At 35.0% G+C, this 14096-nt stretch overlaps 1 protein-coding gene across 3 annotated transcripts in view; it reads left to right on the top strand.

Moving 5' to 3' along the window:
* The window catches only part of DYRK1A (dual specificity tyrosine phosphorylation regulated kinase 1A), a 200351-nt gene that overhangs the window by 165862 nt on the left and 20393 nt on the right, over positions 1 to 14096 (top strand). For all 3 annotated transcript variants that reach the window (XM_077119084.1, XM_077119083.1, XM_077119085.1), the window contains 3 exons: positions 1431 to 1578; positions 8092 to 8378; positions 11013 to 11159. In XM_077119084.1, the coding sequence (XP_076975199.1) occupies positions 1431 to 1578; positions 8092 to 8378; positions 11013 to 11159 (582 nt within the window). The remainder of the gene's footprint in view (positions 1 to 1430; positions 1579 to 8091; positions 8379 to 11012; positions 11160 to 14096) is intronic.

Below are 14096 nucleotides of genomic sequence, written 5' to 3'. Positions count from 1 at the left end.
ACAGAAAAAAATTCATACATACCATACCCCTTACTCCTCCCTTTCATTGATCACTAGCATTCAATCTACTAAATTTATTTTAACATTTGTTCTCCCTATTGTTTATTTATTTTTAATCCGTATGTTTTACTCATCTGTCGATAAGGTAGATAAAAGGAGCATCAGACACAAGGTTTTCACAATCACAGTCACTTTGCGAAAGCTATATCATTATATAATCATCTTCAAGAAACATGGCTACTGGAGCACAGCTCTGCATTTTCAGGCAGTTCCCTCCAGCCTCTCCGTTACACCTTAGCTAAACAAATGATATCTATTTAATGCGTGAGAATGACCTCAGGATAACCTCTGGACTCTGGAATCTCTCAGCCATTGGCACTTTATTTTGTTTCGTTTTGCTCTTCCCTCTTTTGGTCTATAAGGTTTTTTCAATCCCTTGATGCTCAGTTCCAGCTCATTCTAGGATTTCTGTCCCATGTTTCCAGGAAGGTCCACACCCCTGGGAGTCATGTCCCACATAGAGAGGGGGGAGGCCAGTGAGTTTCCTTGGATGACACTTATTTTAAATGAATGAAATTTAAAAAGAGATATATGCATGGTGATTTGCTCTCCATAGTAGTGATTTTCAGTTTAAAACAAAACTATTAAAATCTAGCAGTTATTCTCATTTTAGAGCAAAACTATTAGAATCCCCTAATTATAACATTTAACTAATGTTGCAAACTTTCCTGGGAATTAATATTTGATTTTTTTGTAGTTTAAAGTAATTCTTCTTTTATCTGCAGTTTTATCTATGCAAATCTAATTTAAGATTAGAAAGTTACCTGCATTTCTGAGAGGAATTAGGAACTTAAATATTTCACATACGTCCTTGTGTTTAAGCCGGTTTTTTTTACTTGTTTAAAAATAAAAAGCTAATAGCAAAGCATTAAAAATTGGATCTCAGTTTCTAAGGGTGGGGAGATAGGCTGAAATACTTCTGTATGGGGTTTGTATTACTTTTGCAACTATCTTATAAGTGTGAAATTATTTCAAAATAAAGTATATATATATATATATATATATATATATATATAGAATTGCCATTAGGAGAGATTGTTTTATGGTGTCATTTAGTAAGAAAGATGAAAAACCAATCATAATTTGCTTCTGATAGCGAAAACCAATTAATCTAATTTTGATAAGCAAATTATCTGTTTCAGAGGTATTTAAAAATACTGTGAGGATGCAAAAGGAAATTCAGTTCAAAATAGTCACTTCACTTACTTTGTAGTGAATGGATGATACATTGAATTGAAACAGAAAAGATCTCTTCTAATTTAGAAGGTCAGCAAAACAATAGGAAAATGTATAAACTGAATTATAATCTGTTGTGAAATTGTTAATAATGAGCGCAGAAGAAAATTATTCATCTTTTTTTCTTCTTGTAGGTTGTAAAGGCATATGATCGTGTGGAGCAAGAATGGGTTGCCATTAAAATAATAAAGAACAAAAAGGCTTTTCTGAATCAAGCCCAGATAGAAGTGCGACTTCTTGAGCTCATGAACAAACATGACACTGAAATGAAATACTACATAGGTAAGCAGACAGAGCAATGCCCCCCCATCCAGACGGGAAATTTGAGAGCTAATCAGTTTCTTAATATCAAATATGATGATTTTTGTCTTAAAGTGATTGGTTACAAATTTAGACTGTGTATTTCTGTTTGAGCACATAGATTTATATAGATTACTTGATTTGGCAGTAATATTCTAAATCTTTTGGAATATACATTCTTACCATATAATCATTCCATTCTACATATATAATCGGTAACTCACATTTGTATACTACATTCCAGGTAGTGTACAATCATTGTAGAAAGAAAATGAAAATAGTGCCATTATTTACAACTTACAAGTTATACATTCACTTGCTTTAGTGATGCACATTTATCCAGAGGGATATCTTTTTAGTAACTTAAACCATTTCTGATATAGCTCAGAAAGTAAAAATAAGCTAATAAGTTTTTAATAATTGTAAGAACGAGGTTTACATTGTCTGAGCCAAGATCTCAAGCTCTTCTCCAGACTCTGTTGGTTTGATAGCATTAGAAGCTGTTAGACTATTACAACAGAAAAAAAATTAATAACCATCATGTATTGAGCTCCTACCATAATCCTTGTGCTTCACTTCCATCTTCTATAATAATCATAGCAGTTCCATAAGAAAGATGGTAAAATCATTCTTTTACAAATGGTTTATACAAGTAGGTCCATGTCTAAGGACCCAGGGCTCTAGAGCTAGGATCTGATCTTGCATCTGTCCAACTCCAAAGTCCATGCATTTGTTTTATTGTCACGCAGTCTTCCTTCTGAAAACAAAAGAGGAGCTTGAGGAATTAGGAAAATACTGTAATCTAGTGCTATGGTGGCATTTATATGCATAAAATATCTTCTAACTGTATACTTTACTTAATACCATTTCTAATTTATTCTAAGATGCCAATGATTACAAGACACCATGATTTTATGTACTCCCAAGTAAAGAAATTGCTATCCACTGTAAATGTAAGATGCTATCAATTTTAAGGTATAGACCTTAGAATTAGTATATTATGGAAGCTCCTGTTGGCATAGATACATAGTAACTAATTGTTCAGAAATGCTGGCCTTACCTGATAAACGTAAGGTTAAATTTTATTTAGCAAACCATTTTTAAGAAAATGAGAGAATTCATTATAGTTTTTTAATGCTCCTCCTCACCCCCATCCCCAAAACAGTTGAAACAAAATATTGTTGTTTAAAGGTGTAAGCTTCAGGTATTCAGATCAGATTTTGTTTATGAGACACCCCTCATTCACTGTTATAGTGAAAATGATCTTGTATAAGATCTAGAAAAAGAGTTTTCATTATAGGGATACCTGTCCTCTCGGAGCTGTTATCTGCTGGTGCCAATTTCCAAAGACTTCTTAAACCACCCTTTCATGAACATCTCCACATAGAGCTTGTTTTCTCATCTTACTTGTTTCTACCTTTTCTACCACTGATATTATCAATTTCTTGGTCAAGGGCAATATAGTAAAAGCAGACTTCCTGCTTAAAACAAACAAAAAAAAGGCTTGTATTACTAATTTTTCATCCTTAGTTTATTCTCTTTAGATAACTGATAGAATCCCTAGTAACAGTGTTTTAATTCTTAAAACCTAAAATTTTTTAGATGTATTTTTATTGATAAAACTTAGCATGCAAACATTTTTTTTTTTTTTAACATGGACAGGCACCGGGAATTGAACCCGGGTCCTCTGGCATGGCAGGCAAGCGTCCTTGCCTGCTGAGCCACCGTGGTCCGCCCAGCATGCAAACATTCTTAACATAGAAGCATCCCATACATGGTGTGTAATCAATGGCTCACAGTAGCATCACGTAGTGTATTCATCACCTTGATTATTTTTTTTTTTTTTTTTTAAAGAAAGACAGAGAGAAGGAAGGAAGGATAGAAGGAAGGAAGGAAGGAAGAAAGGGAAACATTTTTAAACATTTTCTTGTTTTATTGTATTCTGTTTCTCCGTTTTTGTTACATGGGCTGGGGCCGGGAATCGAACCGAGGTCCTCCGGCATAGCAGGCAAGCACTTTGCCCGCTGAGCCACCGCGGCCCGCCCTGATTATTTTTTTGAACATTTACATCACTCCAGTAAAAGAAATAAAAAAGAAAAAGGAAATAACTCATACATACCATACCCTTTACCCTTCCCTCTCATTAACCACCAATATTTCGATCTACTCAATTTATTTTAACTTTTGTTCTCCCTATTATTTATTTTTTATCCATATTTTTTACTCATCTGTCCATACCCTAGATAAAAGGTGCATCAAATACAAGGTTTTCAGAATCACACAGTTACATTGTAAAATCTATATTATTATACAGTCATCTTCAAAACATAAGGCTAATAGAACACAGCTCTGCAGTTTCAAGTACTTCCACTAGCCACTCCAATACACCATAAACTAAAAAGGGGCTATCTATATAATATGTAAGAATAACCTTCAGGATAACCTCTTGACTCTGTTTAAAGTCTCTCAGCTGCTGACATTTTTTTTTTTCCTAACTTCTCTTTTCCCCTTTTTGCTCGAGAAGGTTTTTCAATCCCTGGATACCAGGTTCCGGCTCATCCCGGAATTTCAGTCCCACATTGCCAAGGGAGATTTATACCCCTGAGAATCATGTCCCATGTAGTGGAAAAGGATAGTGAGTTCACTTGCCATGTTGGCCTAGAAAGAGAGAGAGGCCACATCTGAGCAACAAAAGAGGTTCTCGGGGTGGGCGGGATGGGGAGGTGACTCTTAGGCCTAATTTTAAGTCTGTTTAGCCTATCCTTTGCAGGGATAAGTTTCACAGGGGTGAACCCCAAGGTTGGGGGTTCAGCCTACTGATTTGGTTGTCCCCACTACTTGGAGAATATTAGAAATTCTCTGAATGGGGAAGTTGAATATTTCCCCCTTTCTCCCCATTCCTCCAACGGGACTTTGCAAATAGTTCTTTATTCACTGTTGAAATCACTCAGAATTGTCGGGGCATCACACTAACCTGAACAAACCAACAAAATTTCATGCCCTATTCAAGAGTTCAGGTACTTATTGTGTTCAACTAAACTGAGTATACAAGTTAAGTTAGGAAATGCATTACCCAAAATATAAATTTTGCACCAAATAAACATCTCTCCTTTTAGTCTCACACAGAAGCTGAAGTTTTAAAATATGGATGATATAATCCTTTGGCCAGTCTTCTATTATACCTTAGTCCTATGCAGATCAGCTTCATTCACATCTCTACTCTATGTCTGATCACTTTAAAACTTTTTTGATCATAGTCACTGAAATGTTGCTATTTACTGTCAGTTATAGTATAAGGTGAGCCCATTTCCACACACGGTTTAGAAGCACAAGAAGAACCTTATAAGGATGCTTGACCTATAAAATGGGCTCTGAGCATGCCTCCCTCCATTCTCTTCCCACTCTCATGTTATGTTTTGAGTGTATCAGAGAAAATGTTTATGATAGTATTAGTATAACATTTTAGTTCTACTTATTGTGCAAAGATACTGCTGCCTATAGTAAGTACTAATAAATGTTAGACATCATTATTATATAGAACTAAGTAACTTTAAGGTTTATTTTGAATTAACTGATTTTAGCGATCACTTTATTAATTGCATTAGTTGTTACAGACATTCTTTTGGATGAGTTTTTGTTTTCCCCTAAGTTACTACCTAGGAAGACTTGAGAACAATGTCTTAAGAAAGTAAGGTGCTATTTTGGGCAGAGGAGTGGGGAGAGGGGTCTATACAATTAGACCTAGCCATGTCAATTGAGTTGATGTCTTAAATTTAAGGTATATAAAAGTCATATTGCTCTTTAATGATGTAAATAATTTATTTTAAGTGATCAAGTGATATAATTTATTGTGATACAGTTTTATAGTCTTAAGGTATTTGAGCTTGAAAAAAACAAAAAATAAACCTATTTGCAAATCTATAATTAACTGCTACTTTACCATATAGCGTAAGTTTTTACCTGGATTTTTTGGTACCTACCATGGTCTAGTTAAAAGAAAATTCAGTTTAGGTCTCGCATAGAATCTTGCTAACCCTCCAGTTCTCTTCAAAGTCCAGTTGAAGAGACTGAACACATATGCTATCTTGAGCTTTCTTTGACAGGTCTTCAGTGCTCAGCACATGGCAGGTATTTGGTAAATGAACAGTGATTCGATGTGGTTAAATGGAACTGAATGGATTGCACTTCCATTGGAAGAAGAATTTAACCATAGAGTTTCTTAAAGGGATTTTCACAATCACATTGAAATTCTGACATCAGTTACCACTTGCATTCCTTTCATGGCTACTGCTTAACCAGGAGATTGAAACCCATATATGGGCCATGTCTGTAGGATGTCTGTCATCATATGGAGCTATTTACTTTTTTACTTTTAAACCTATTAACTGGCAATGTTTTAGGACAGATATTATACATTCTCATGTAACTTTTAAGAGTTCTTTTTTTTTTTTAGGTTTATTTAATTTATTTAATTAATTAAAAATTTTTTTTAAATACCAGAAAACACCAAACAAGCACAAACATTCATAACTTTTGATCATTCCATTCTACATATATAATCAGTAATTCACAATATCATCACATAGTTGCATATTCATCATCATGATCATTTCTTGGAACATTGGCATCCATTTAGAAAAAGAAATAAAAAGAAAACAGTAAGAAATTCATGCATACCATACCCCCACCCCTCCCCCTCACTGATCACCAGCATTTCAATCTAAATTTATTTTAAAATTTGTTCCCCCTATTATTCATCTTTATTCCATATGTTTTACTTATAAGGTAGATATAAGGAGCATCAGACACAAGGTTTGCACAATCACACAGTCACATTGCGACAGCTGTATCATTATTCAATCATCCTCAAGAAACATGGCTACTGGAACACAGCTCTGCATTTTCAGCCAGTTCCCTCCAGCCTCCCCATTACATCTTGAATAACAAGATGATATCTACTTGATGCATAAGAATAACCTCCAGGATAACTTCTCGACTCTGTTTGGAATCTCTCAGCCATTGACACTTTGTCTCATTTCCAACTCTTCCCCCTTTTGGTCGAGAAGGTTTTCTCAATCCCTTGATGCTAAGTCTCAGCTCATTCTTTAAGGGTTCTTTTTATTATTTGCTTTGACAGGTAGTACTATAGACTCTGGTATAGCCATTTGGTGTTTTTATTGTGTGGCTTATCCTAACTTCAGATAATATGTATCATCAGTGATTAAAAGTTAATACTGGTGTGTACTGCTTCAAGGGATGCAGCCCAAGACTGCACCAGGACAGCACAATGTAACTGCAGTCTTCAGTGACCAAGATAACATATTTAGTCAGCAGTTTTCCCAGTATTTCTTTAGAGAGGCCCGTTTTTATGATAGTAAAAGGCCAAAATGAAGGCAACCTTGAAAAATGGTGGTTACAATATTGATTTGCAGTGCTTCAAGGGTTGCAGTCTAGGACTGCTACTAGGACAACACAATGTAGCTATGGTCTTTAGAGACAAGATAGTGAATTTTGTCATCAGTTTTCCTGGTATTTTTGTAGAGAAGCCCCTGTTTTTATGATACTAAAAGGCTAAAATGAAGGCAACGTTGACAAATGGTGGTTTTCTGTCACGATCTTTACCATATTTAATGGGCCTTATCTGATGTGGTCAGTATTAATACTTAAAGCACAATATTGGAAGCAGTTTAGTGCATATTACGCTAACAGTGAAATCAACAGTAATAGCAAGTAATGAATACTGTACTGTTTCCTTTTCCTAAGCCTACTCGTTATTTCTTCTTGTGGTTAAGCTTCATTTTGAAGTTTTCCCAAACCCTTTGTCTTGCACAAGATTACCCATGTATCACTTTAATGAACAGAATCCAAGGCCTTGATATGAACTCATATGACTTATGAAGTGGAATTTTCAAACATTTGCTGTATTTGCCTTACAAAAAAAAAGTATTTTCTTCCTTGGACGATTACTGTAGTTGGAGAAAATAACTGGTGAAATCTGAGGCATCACAAAACAGATTAAATATACAATATCCATTCCCAGGGAAGGCTGCCAAGAATTGCAGTGTGGCAAACTAGAGATCCCAGTAGGTGGAGTGTAGATAAGGAAGTTGTGAGGTAGGGCTCTGAGGAAGTAAAAAGTGCATTTGTTTATAAATGAAGATTAAGTTGCTATGGTATCCTTATTACTGTGTGTCAACTTGCTGCTCATGTTTCAGACCTTAGATTTTTTTTTTTAAACAGGTATTTGGGGGGTACTTCTTAAGAGTATATCTCATATCTACAGACATTGTCCCTGTTTCAGCAAAAGAGCAATTTTTATCTTTTTAACTGATTAAAGAATGGTTTAACTGCAGAATCCTCCAAATTCTAACTCGATTTTAATTGTACATTTGATATTGTAGTGTTATAGATTATTTGAGGACGAATGCATCCATTATACTTATTTTTATTGGTATGTATAATTTAATTAAAAACGAAACTATTTTTCTCTTTCAGTGCATTTGAAACGCCACTTCATGTTTCGAAACCATCTCTGTTTAGTTTTTGAAATGCTCTCCTACAACCTCTATGATTTGTTGAGGAACACCAATTTTCGAGGTGTCTCTTTGAACCTAACACGAAAATTTGCACAACAGATGTGCACTGCACTGCTTTTCCTTGCGACTCCAGAACTTAGTATCATTCACTGTGACCTAAAACCTGAGAATATCCTTCTTTGTAACCCCAAACGCAGTGCAATCAAGATCGTTGATTTTGGCAGTTCTTGTCAGTTGGGGCAGAGGGTAAGTATTATTTTCTGACTTGTGAAGTAAATTAAAACTCAGAAAACATGGTTTTAAAAGTGTTATTAATAATGCTTTTATTACTAATAATAACACATTAATGTGTATACAATTTAGATGTAATTGCAATATGGTTATCAATCTTTAAAAACATAGATACTTGAATCAATTTGTGTTAATGACTATTTTGGGGAAATACCCTTTAAGTTGCAAATAGCAATTTTTTTAAATTAAAAGCTATAGATTGTCCAAAGGAAATATTTATAAAAATTGTATGTCTGCTAAAAGACTAAGTATAGGAGATGAGAGAATTAAATATTAGGTGATTTGTAACTGTATTTTCCAAATTGAGATTTCAATATACATTTTGGGGAAATTCCAAAAATTTAAAATACTTTATAGTATTTCTCTAAAGGTAGAGCATGGTTTGTTTTAAAAAACCGATAGGTAAAAAAGCTAGGTAATTTTGCAGTGGACATGGTATTATAGTATAGAGATTACATAGTTCATAGACTTATTTTGGTAAACCTAAATCATTTTTTGTCCATTAATTTAGAATGTGTATACATTCTGACGTGTGTTCGACCAATTCTATTCAGACTACTAAAAAAAAAAGCCATGTCAGTAACAATAATACATTTAACTGATTTAGGAAAACAATTTTTCCTACCAGTGTTTTTGCATTATGGAGCTAACTGCATCTTTTGCCTAAAAAATTAGAAATTATAAGTTGTCCTCTTGAAAGAAATTGTAATCACTATTTGATAATATTTTACTCATTCTCAACATTCTTGTATTTACTTGAAAATAGTGAAACTGCATTTCTGAAAAAAAATTCTAACATTCAGATGTAACTATTTGATTTTGAACTTTTCCTTTTTTGTTTTTCTGAATAAATGAGATTTTCCTGGCCTATCCAACTTTTTTCTAAGTTTTAAATACAACAGATTAATCATGAAGGTTTATAGCCAGTTAACAGGGTTGTCTTTTTACTATTTTCTCAAGTGGTCTAATGGTAGTGATGCTATATAACATCGTCGAAAAAATTTTTTTTAAATAGAAATAATAGAAAGTTATAAACTTTCAAAAGTTATAAGCCCCTGATAATCAAGAGATGTAAATAATTGTGCTAATATGGTATAAAGTGAACAATGAGATAATGCAAATAGAAAATGCATGCCCATCTCTCATTTAAATAGATTTAGACTTGGAAAAATGTTTCCTTACTTAAACCAAAGCATATATTCTGACCTAATATCAAATACTCCTTCTCTCTCTAGCTAAACTAAGACTTCTACCCCTTTAGTGCAGTGAATATTTAAGTATATAAGTGCATCAGATTCACATGCGAAGTCATTTCCAAACTATACATGTAGAATCAAAAGGTAGCAGGGCGTAAATGTGTTTCAGAAAATGTTCTGCAGGGACTCTGGTGCACAACCTTGTAGATGACTCCACCACTGCTTTAACTAAACTGGATAGATAGATGGCAAACTTCCTTGCATAAACCGTGAAATGAGACAGTTTCTGTAGTAGGGAGTTCTGGAACTGGGGGAGTTAACAATGATTCTCGCTTTTAAGAGCCTGTAAGTGCAGTACCTCTCCCAGTTCTTTTCTTTTCTTCTCTCGCTCTTTTTTTTTTTTTTTGCATTGACAGGCACAGGGAATTGAACCTGGGTCTTAACTGTTGCCTGCTGAGCCACAGTGGCCCACCCTCTCCCATGTTTTGAGTGCAAATTTCTTACCATGGTGCCTTAAGGTTGACTTGTTAACTGCATTGGAGACTTTGAGATTCTTGGTACCCTGACTGGAGTTTTTAATGGGAGCTATAGAAGCTTCCATGCAAGAACAATACTACCCTTCTGACTGCATGTTTGGGTGTTCAGTTTTAGGAATTTTAATTGTAAGAGTTTTGCTTCTCTTTAAATGAATCTTTCTTTGTTTTAATGATATTTCTAGATGTAATTTTATAATGGCTAAGTAAAGATGAATTGGTCTCCCAAAACCTTTTCACAGTGCTTCATTGCAAAGACTCCATTTCAATGCAGAGTTTCTTTTTTCTTAGAAGTCTTGGATGGAGATGGAGAGGGGCAAGGCAAAGAAGTTATTAGTCAGAAGCAACTCCCAGTCGAATCTGGTAGCGTCTTTTTTAGGATTTATCTGTGAGACTAGTACAGTACAAATGTCTGGATTTTAAATTATATTATACTGAGGTAATTTGACTCATAATTATAAAGTATATTATTTGGTTAATTTAAATACAATTCAGCTGTCAAGTTAATGGAAAACCATGTGCTAGCCAGGGCCAAATAAAAGAAAATTCATGGGAATAGTCTCAATAATATTTTTCCTCTAATAAGGTATAATTATTTGTTTTTATTAAGATGTACTTTGCTTACCAGTTAGGGTTAGACTAAATGAAAGGGCTTAAGTTTGACATATTTTGCATTTCACATTTAAGTATTTAAATAGTATTCAGAAAGCCTAATGTTAAATTGGTGTAAATAAAACCTTAATTCAGGAAGTTGCTGATTATTTTTTCTGTTAATATCAGATCAGTGTTCTTAATCCAGTATTGTACACAATTAAAAACAGCATGTATTCGAATTAATAATATTTCAAAATATATTTCAGATATACCAGTATATTCAGAGTCGCTTTTATCGGTCTCCAGAGGTGCTACTGGGAATGCCTTATGACCTAGCTATTGACATGTGGTCCCTCGGGTGTATTTTGGTTGAAATGCACACTGGAGAACCACTGTTCAGTGGTGCCAACGAGGTATATGATATATCACTTTAAAATTTTTGTTTTTGTTTTCATATGTATGTATACATTTTTTGTCTAAGAAGTATGATCTGAAAGTTGTTTTTAGGGGGAAGAGATGTCTACTAGTTTTACCATTCAAATGTTAGATCAGATCTGAATGGATTTTATAGTGTGCATTTCTTTGTCTTATCAATTGTCATTTCATAGTAGGTTTAGAGAGAAGTGAGATGTTTTTAATCTGCCTAATGAAGAAGAACAGTGAGTTAGATTAAAAATGTAAGAAATTTGGTGTAAATTTTATAGATTTTAATTATAACAAAACTTAAAGATGGCCACGAAGGAATGAGTGACATGCTGAAAAACCAGTGTTAACATCACTATAAATTTTGAAACTACGATTTGGAATAAAAGAGGTAATGACTAGTAGGAGTGATGGAGAATCAATCTGAATAATTTAGGGCAGATTAGGATTATAATACTTGAGATACAGAAAATGTATGCAGTTTTCTGTTTTCAATCTGTGTTCTTAGGAGGTTTTTGTAGTTCAGAGGCAGTGCATGGGACAGGAGAAGCCAAGCAGCTCCCCTTTGGTCAGAGGATTAATGTTTTCCTCTGTTTTGAAACTATTTGCTTGTGTGTGTGTGTGTGTGTGTGTGTGTGTGCTTTAAAGAAAGGCTGGCCATTGCTGATGTCGATCAATCCATTCACTTATAAATGAGAAAAAAAAACGACAGAAGTTATGACTTTTACTGGATTATGCAGCTGTTACTGAGTAGTAGTAGTGTTGGAATTTTTTCCCTTCCATCCTTCTCTTAATTCATTCAACTACAGCTAGTGAGCTACTTTTTTGTCAGCAATTTCCTCAGCACCTGTTGTTTTAAAATATAAGTAATATTTCCCAGTAAATTAGTATCTCTCTGGCTTAATATTAGGATGACCTGAAGCCTGGTGGCTCCCAGTCTCACTTATTGTAACATCCAAAGTCCTTCCAGTAGCTTGCAAATCCCTGTTCTCTCTTTTGCCTCGTTGCCTGCTCTTCTTCCAGTCCAGCACAGCTTTCTCTATTGTCCCTTGTAAACACCAGGCATAGATGTTTACCAAGGCCTTTGCACTTGTACTTCCTTGTGCCTGAAATGCTTTTTCCCCAGGCGGTACCTGGCTCTTTCTCTTACTGCCTCTAGGTCTTTGTTCAAACACCACTGAGACCTTTTGTGACCAGCCTATTAAAAGTTGCAATACGCTCTCTCATGCCCTATTCCCTTTCAGTTTTCTCCATAGCATCTCATCATTTAATTATATCCTTTTATTGTTGGTCTCTTCCCACACTAACATAAACTTCTTTTTGGCAAGTTTATGCCAGAAATCATTTAGAACATTGGCATTACTCTAGAAGAAGAAAAAAAAAGAAAAACTCATACATCCCATACCCTTTACCCCTAAAGGGACTATTCTCATTGACCACTAGTATTTCAGTCTACAGAATATTTTTTCCCTTTATCTCCCCCTCCCTATTATTTATTTGTTTTTTGCCCCCCCCCCCCTTTTTTTTACTCATCTGTCCATACCCTGGATAAAGGGAGCATCAGACACAAAATTTTTCATACTCACACAGTCATACTGTAAAACCTATATAGTTACAAGGTTGTCTTCAAGAATCAAGGCTACTGGAACACAGCCCTGCAGTTTCAGGTACTTCTGCCCAGCCATTCCAATACACCATGAACTAAAAAGGGATATCTGTGTAATTCATAAGAATTACCTCCAAAATAACATCTCAACTCTTAATGAAATCTCTCAGCCACTGATGCTTTATTTTTTTCTCATTTCTCTCTTCCCTCTTTTGGTTGAGAAGGTTTACTCGATCCCTTGATACTGGGTTCTGGCTCATCCCGGGATTTCTGTACCACATTGCCTGGGTATGGTAATGTGGTACACGTGGGGAATGGGGGTGGGGTGGGGCAGTGTGTTTGTTTGTTTGCCGTGTCGGCTTAAGGAGAATGAGGCCACATCTGAGCAACAGAAGAGATTCTCTAAGGGTAACTCTTAGGCATAATTATAAGAAGGCTTAGCTTATCCTTTGCAGGAATGAGTTTCATAGGGTAAACCTCAAGATTGAGGGTGTAGCCTAATGAATTGGTTGTCCCTAGTACTTGCGAGAATATCAGGAATTCCCCAGATGGGGAAGTTGAATATTTCTTCCTTTCTCCTCAGTGTCCCGAGGGGGCAAAATATTTTTTTATTCTCTGCCCAAAATATTCTGGGATATATCAGGACATCCCACTAACCTGTGCGAGCCAAGAAGATTTCTTGCCCTATTTACGTATCCGTGTAATTACCTTGTGTTTGAATAAGTTGACCATACAAGTTAAATTAGGGACTGTACTAACCAAAATATAAATTTTGCACCAAATAAACATCTCTCCTTTTGGTCTCACACGGAAGTTGAAGTTTGAAAACATGGGTTGTATTGTCCTTTACCCTGTATTATGATTTGCCTTTGTCCTATCCATATCAGCTTCATTCATATCTCTAGTGGAAGTCTGATCACTTTTTCAACTTTTTAAACAATTGCTGTATGTGGCAGTGCTGACTTTCATAGCTTCAGAGCGCTAACTCTGAGCCTCAGGTATCATATATATACCCAATATCACATATATACCTGAAATTGCAGGGAATGACCAGGTTATAAAGAAATAGCTCAGTATCTCAGAGTTTAGAAATCACAGTTACAATTCCAGAATAGGTGTGATTACTGTAGTTGCCTACAATCTAGAGCCTTTACAATAACAGCCCAATAACCCAGGCTGTCTATTCAGTTCTCTGAGTTTGTATATTAAAGTTAGTCCTTATGTGTGAGACATGGTAATATTTGCCTATTTCTGACATTTCATTCAACAAACTGTTCTCAGGGTTCAGTCAACTAGTTGCTTGCATCACAGTTTCATTCTT

This window comes from Tamandua tetradactyla, chromosome 10 (genome assembly GCF_023851605.1).
Source record: "Tamandua tetradactyla isolate mTamTet1 chromosome 10, mTamTet1.pri, whole genome shotgun sequence".
Taxonomy (NCBI): domain Eukaryota; kingdom Metazoa; phylum Chordata; class Mammalia; order Pilosa; family Myrmecophagidae; genus Tamandua; species Tamandua tetradactyla.
The sequence above is the reverse complement of the archived record's forward strand: the minus strand, read 5'-3'. Positions and strand labels throughout refer to the sequence as shown.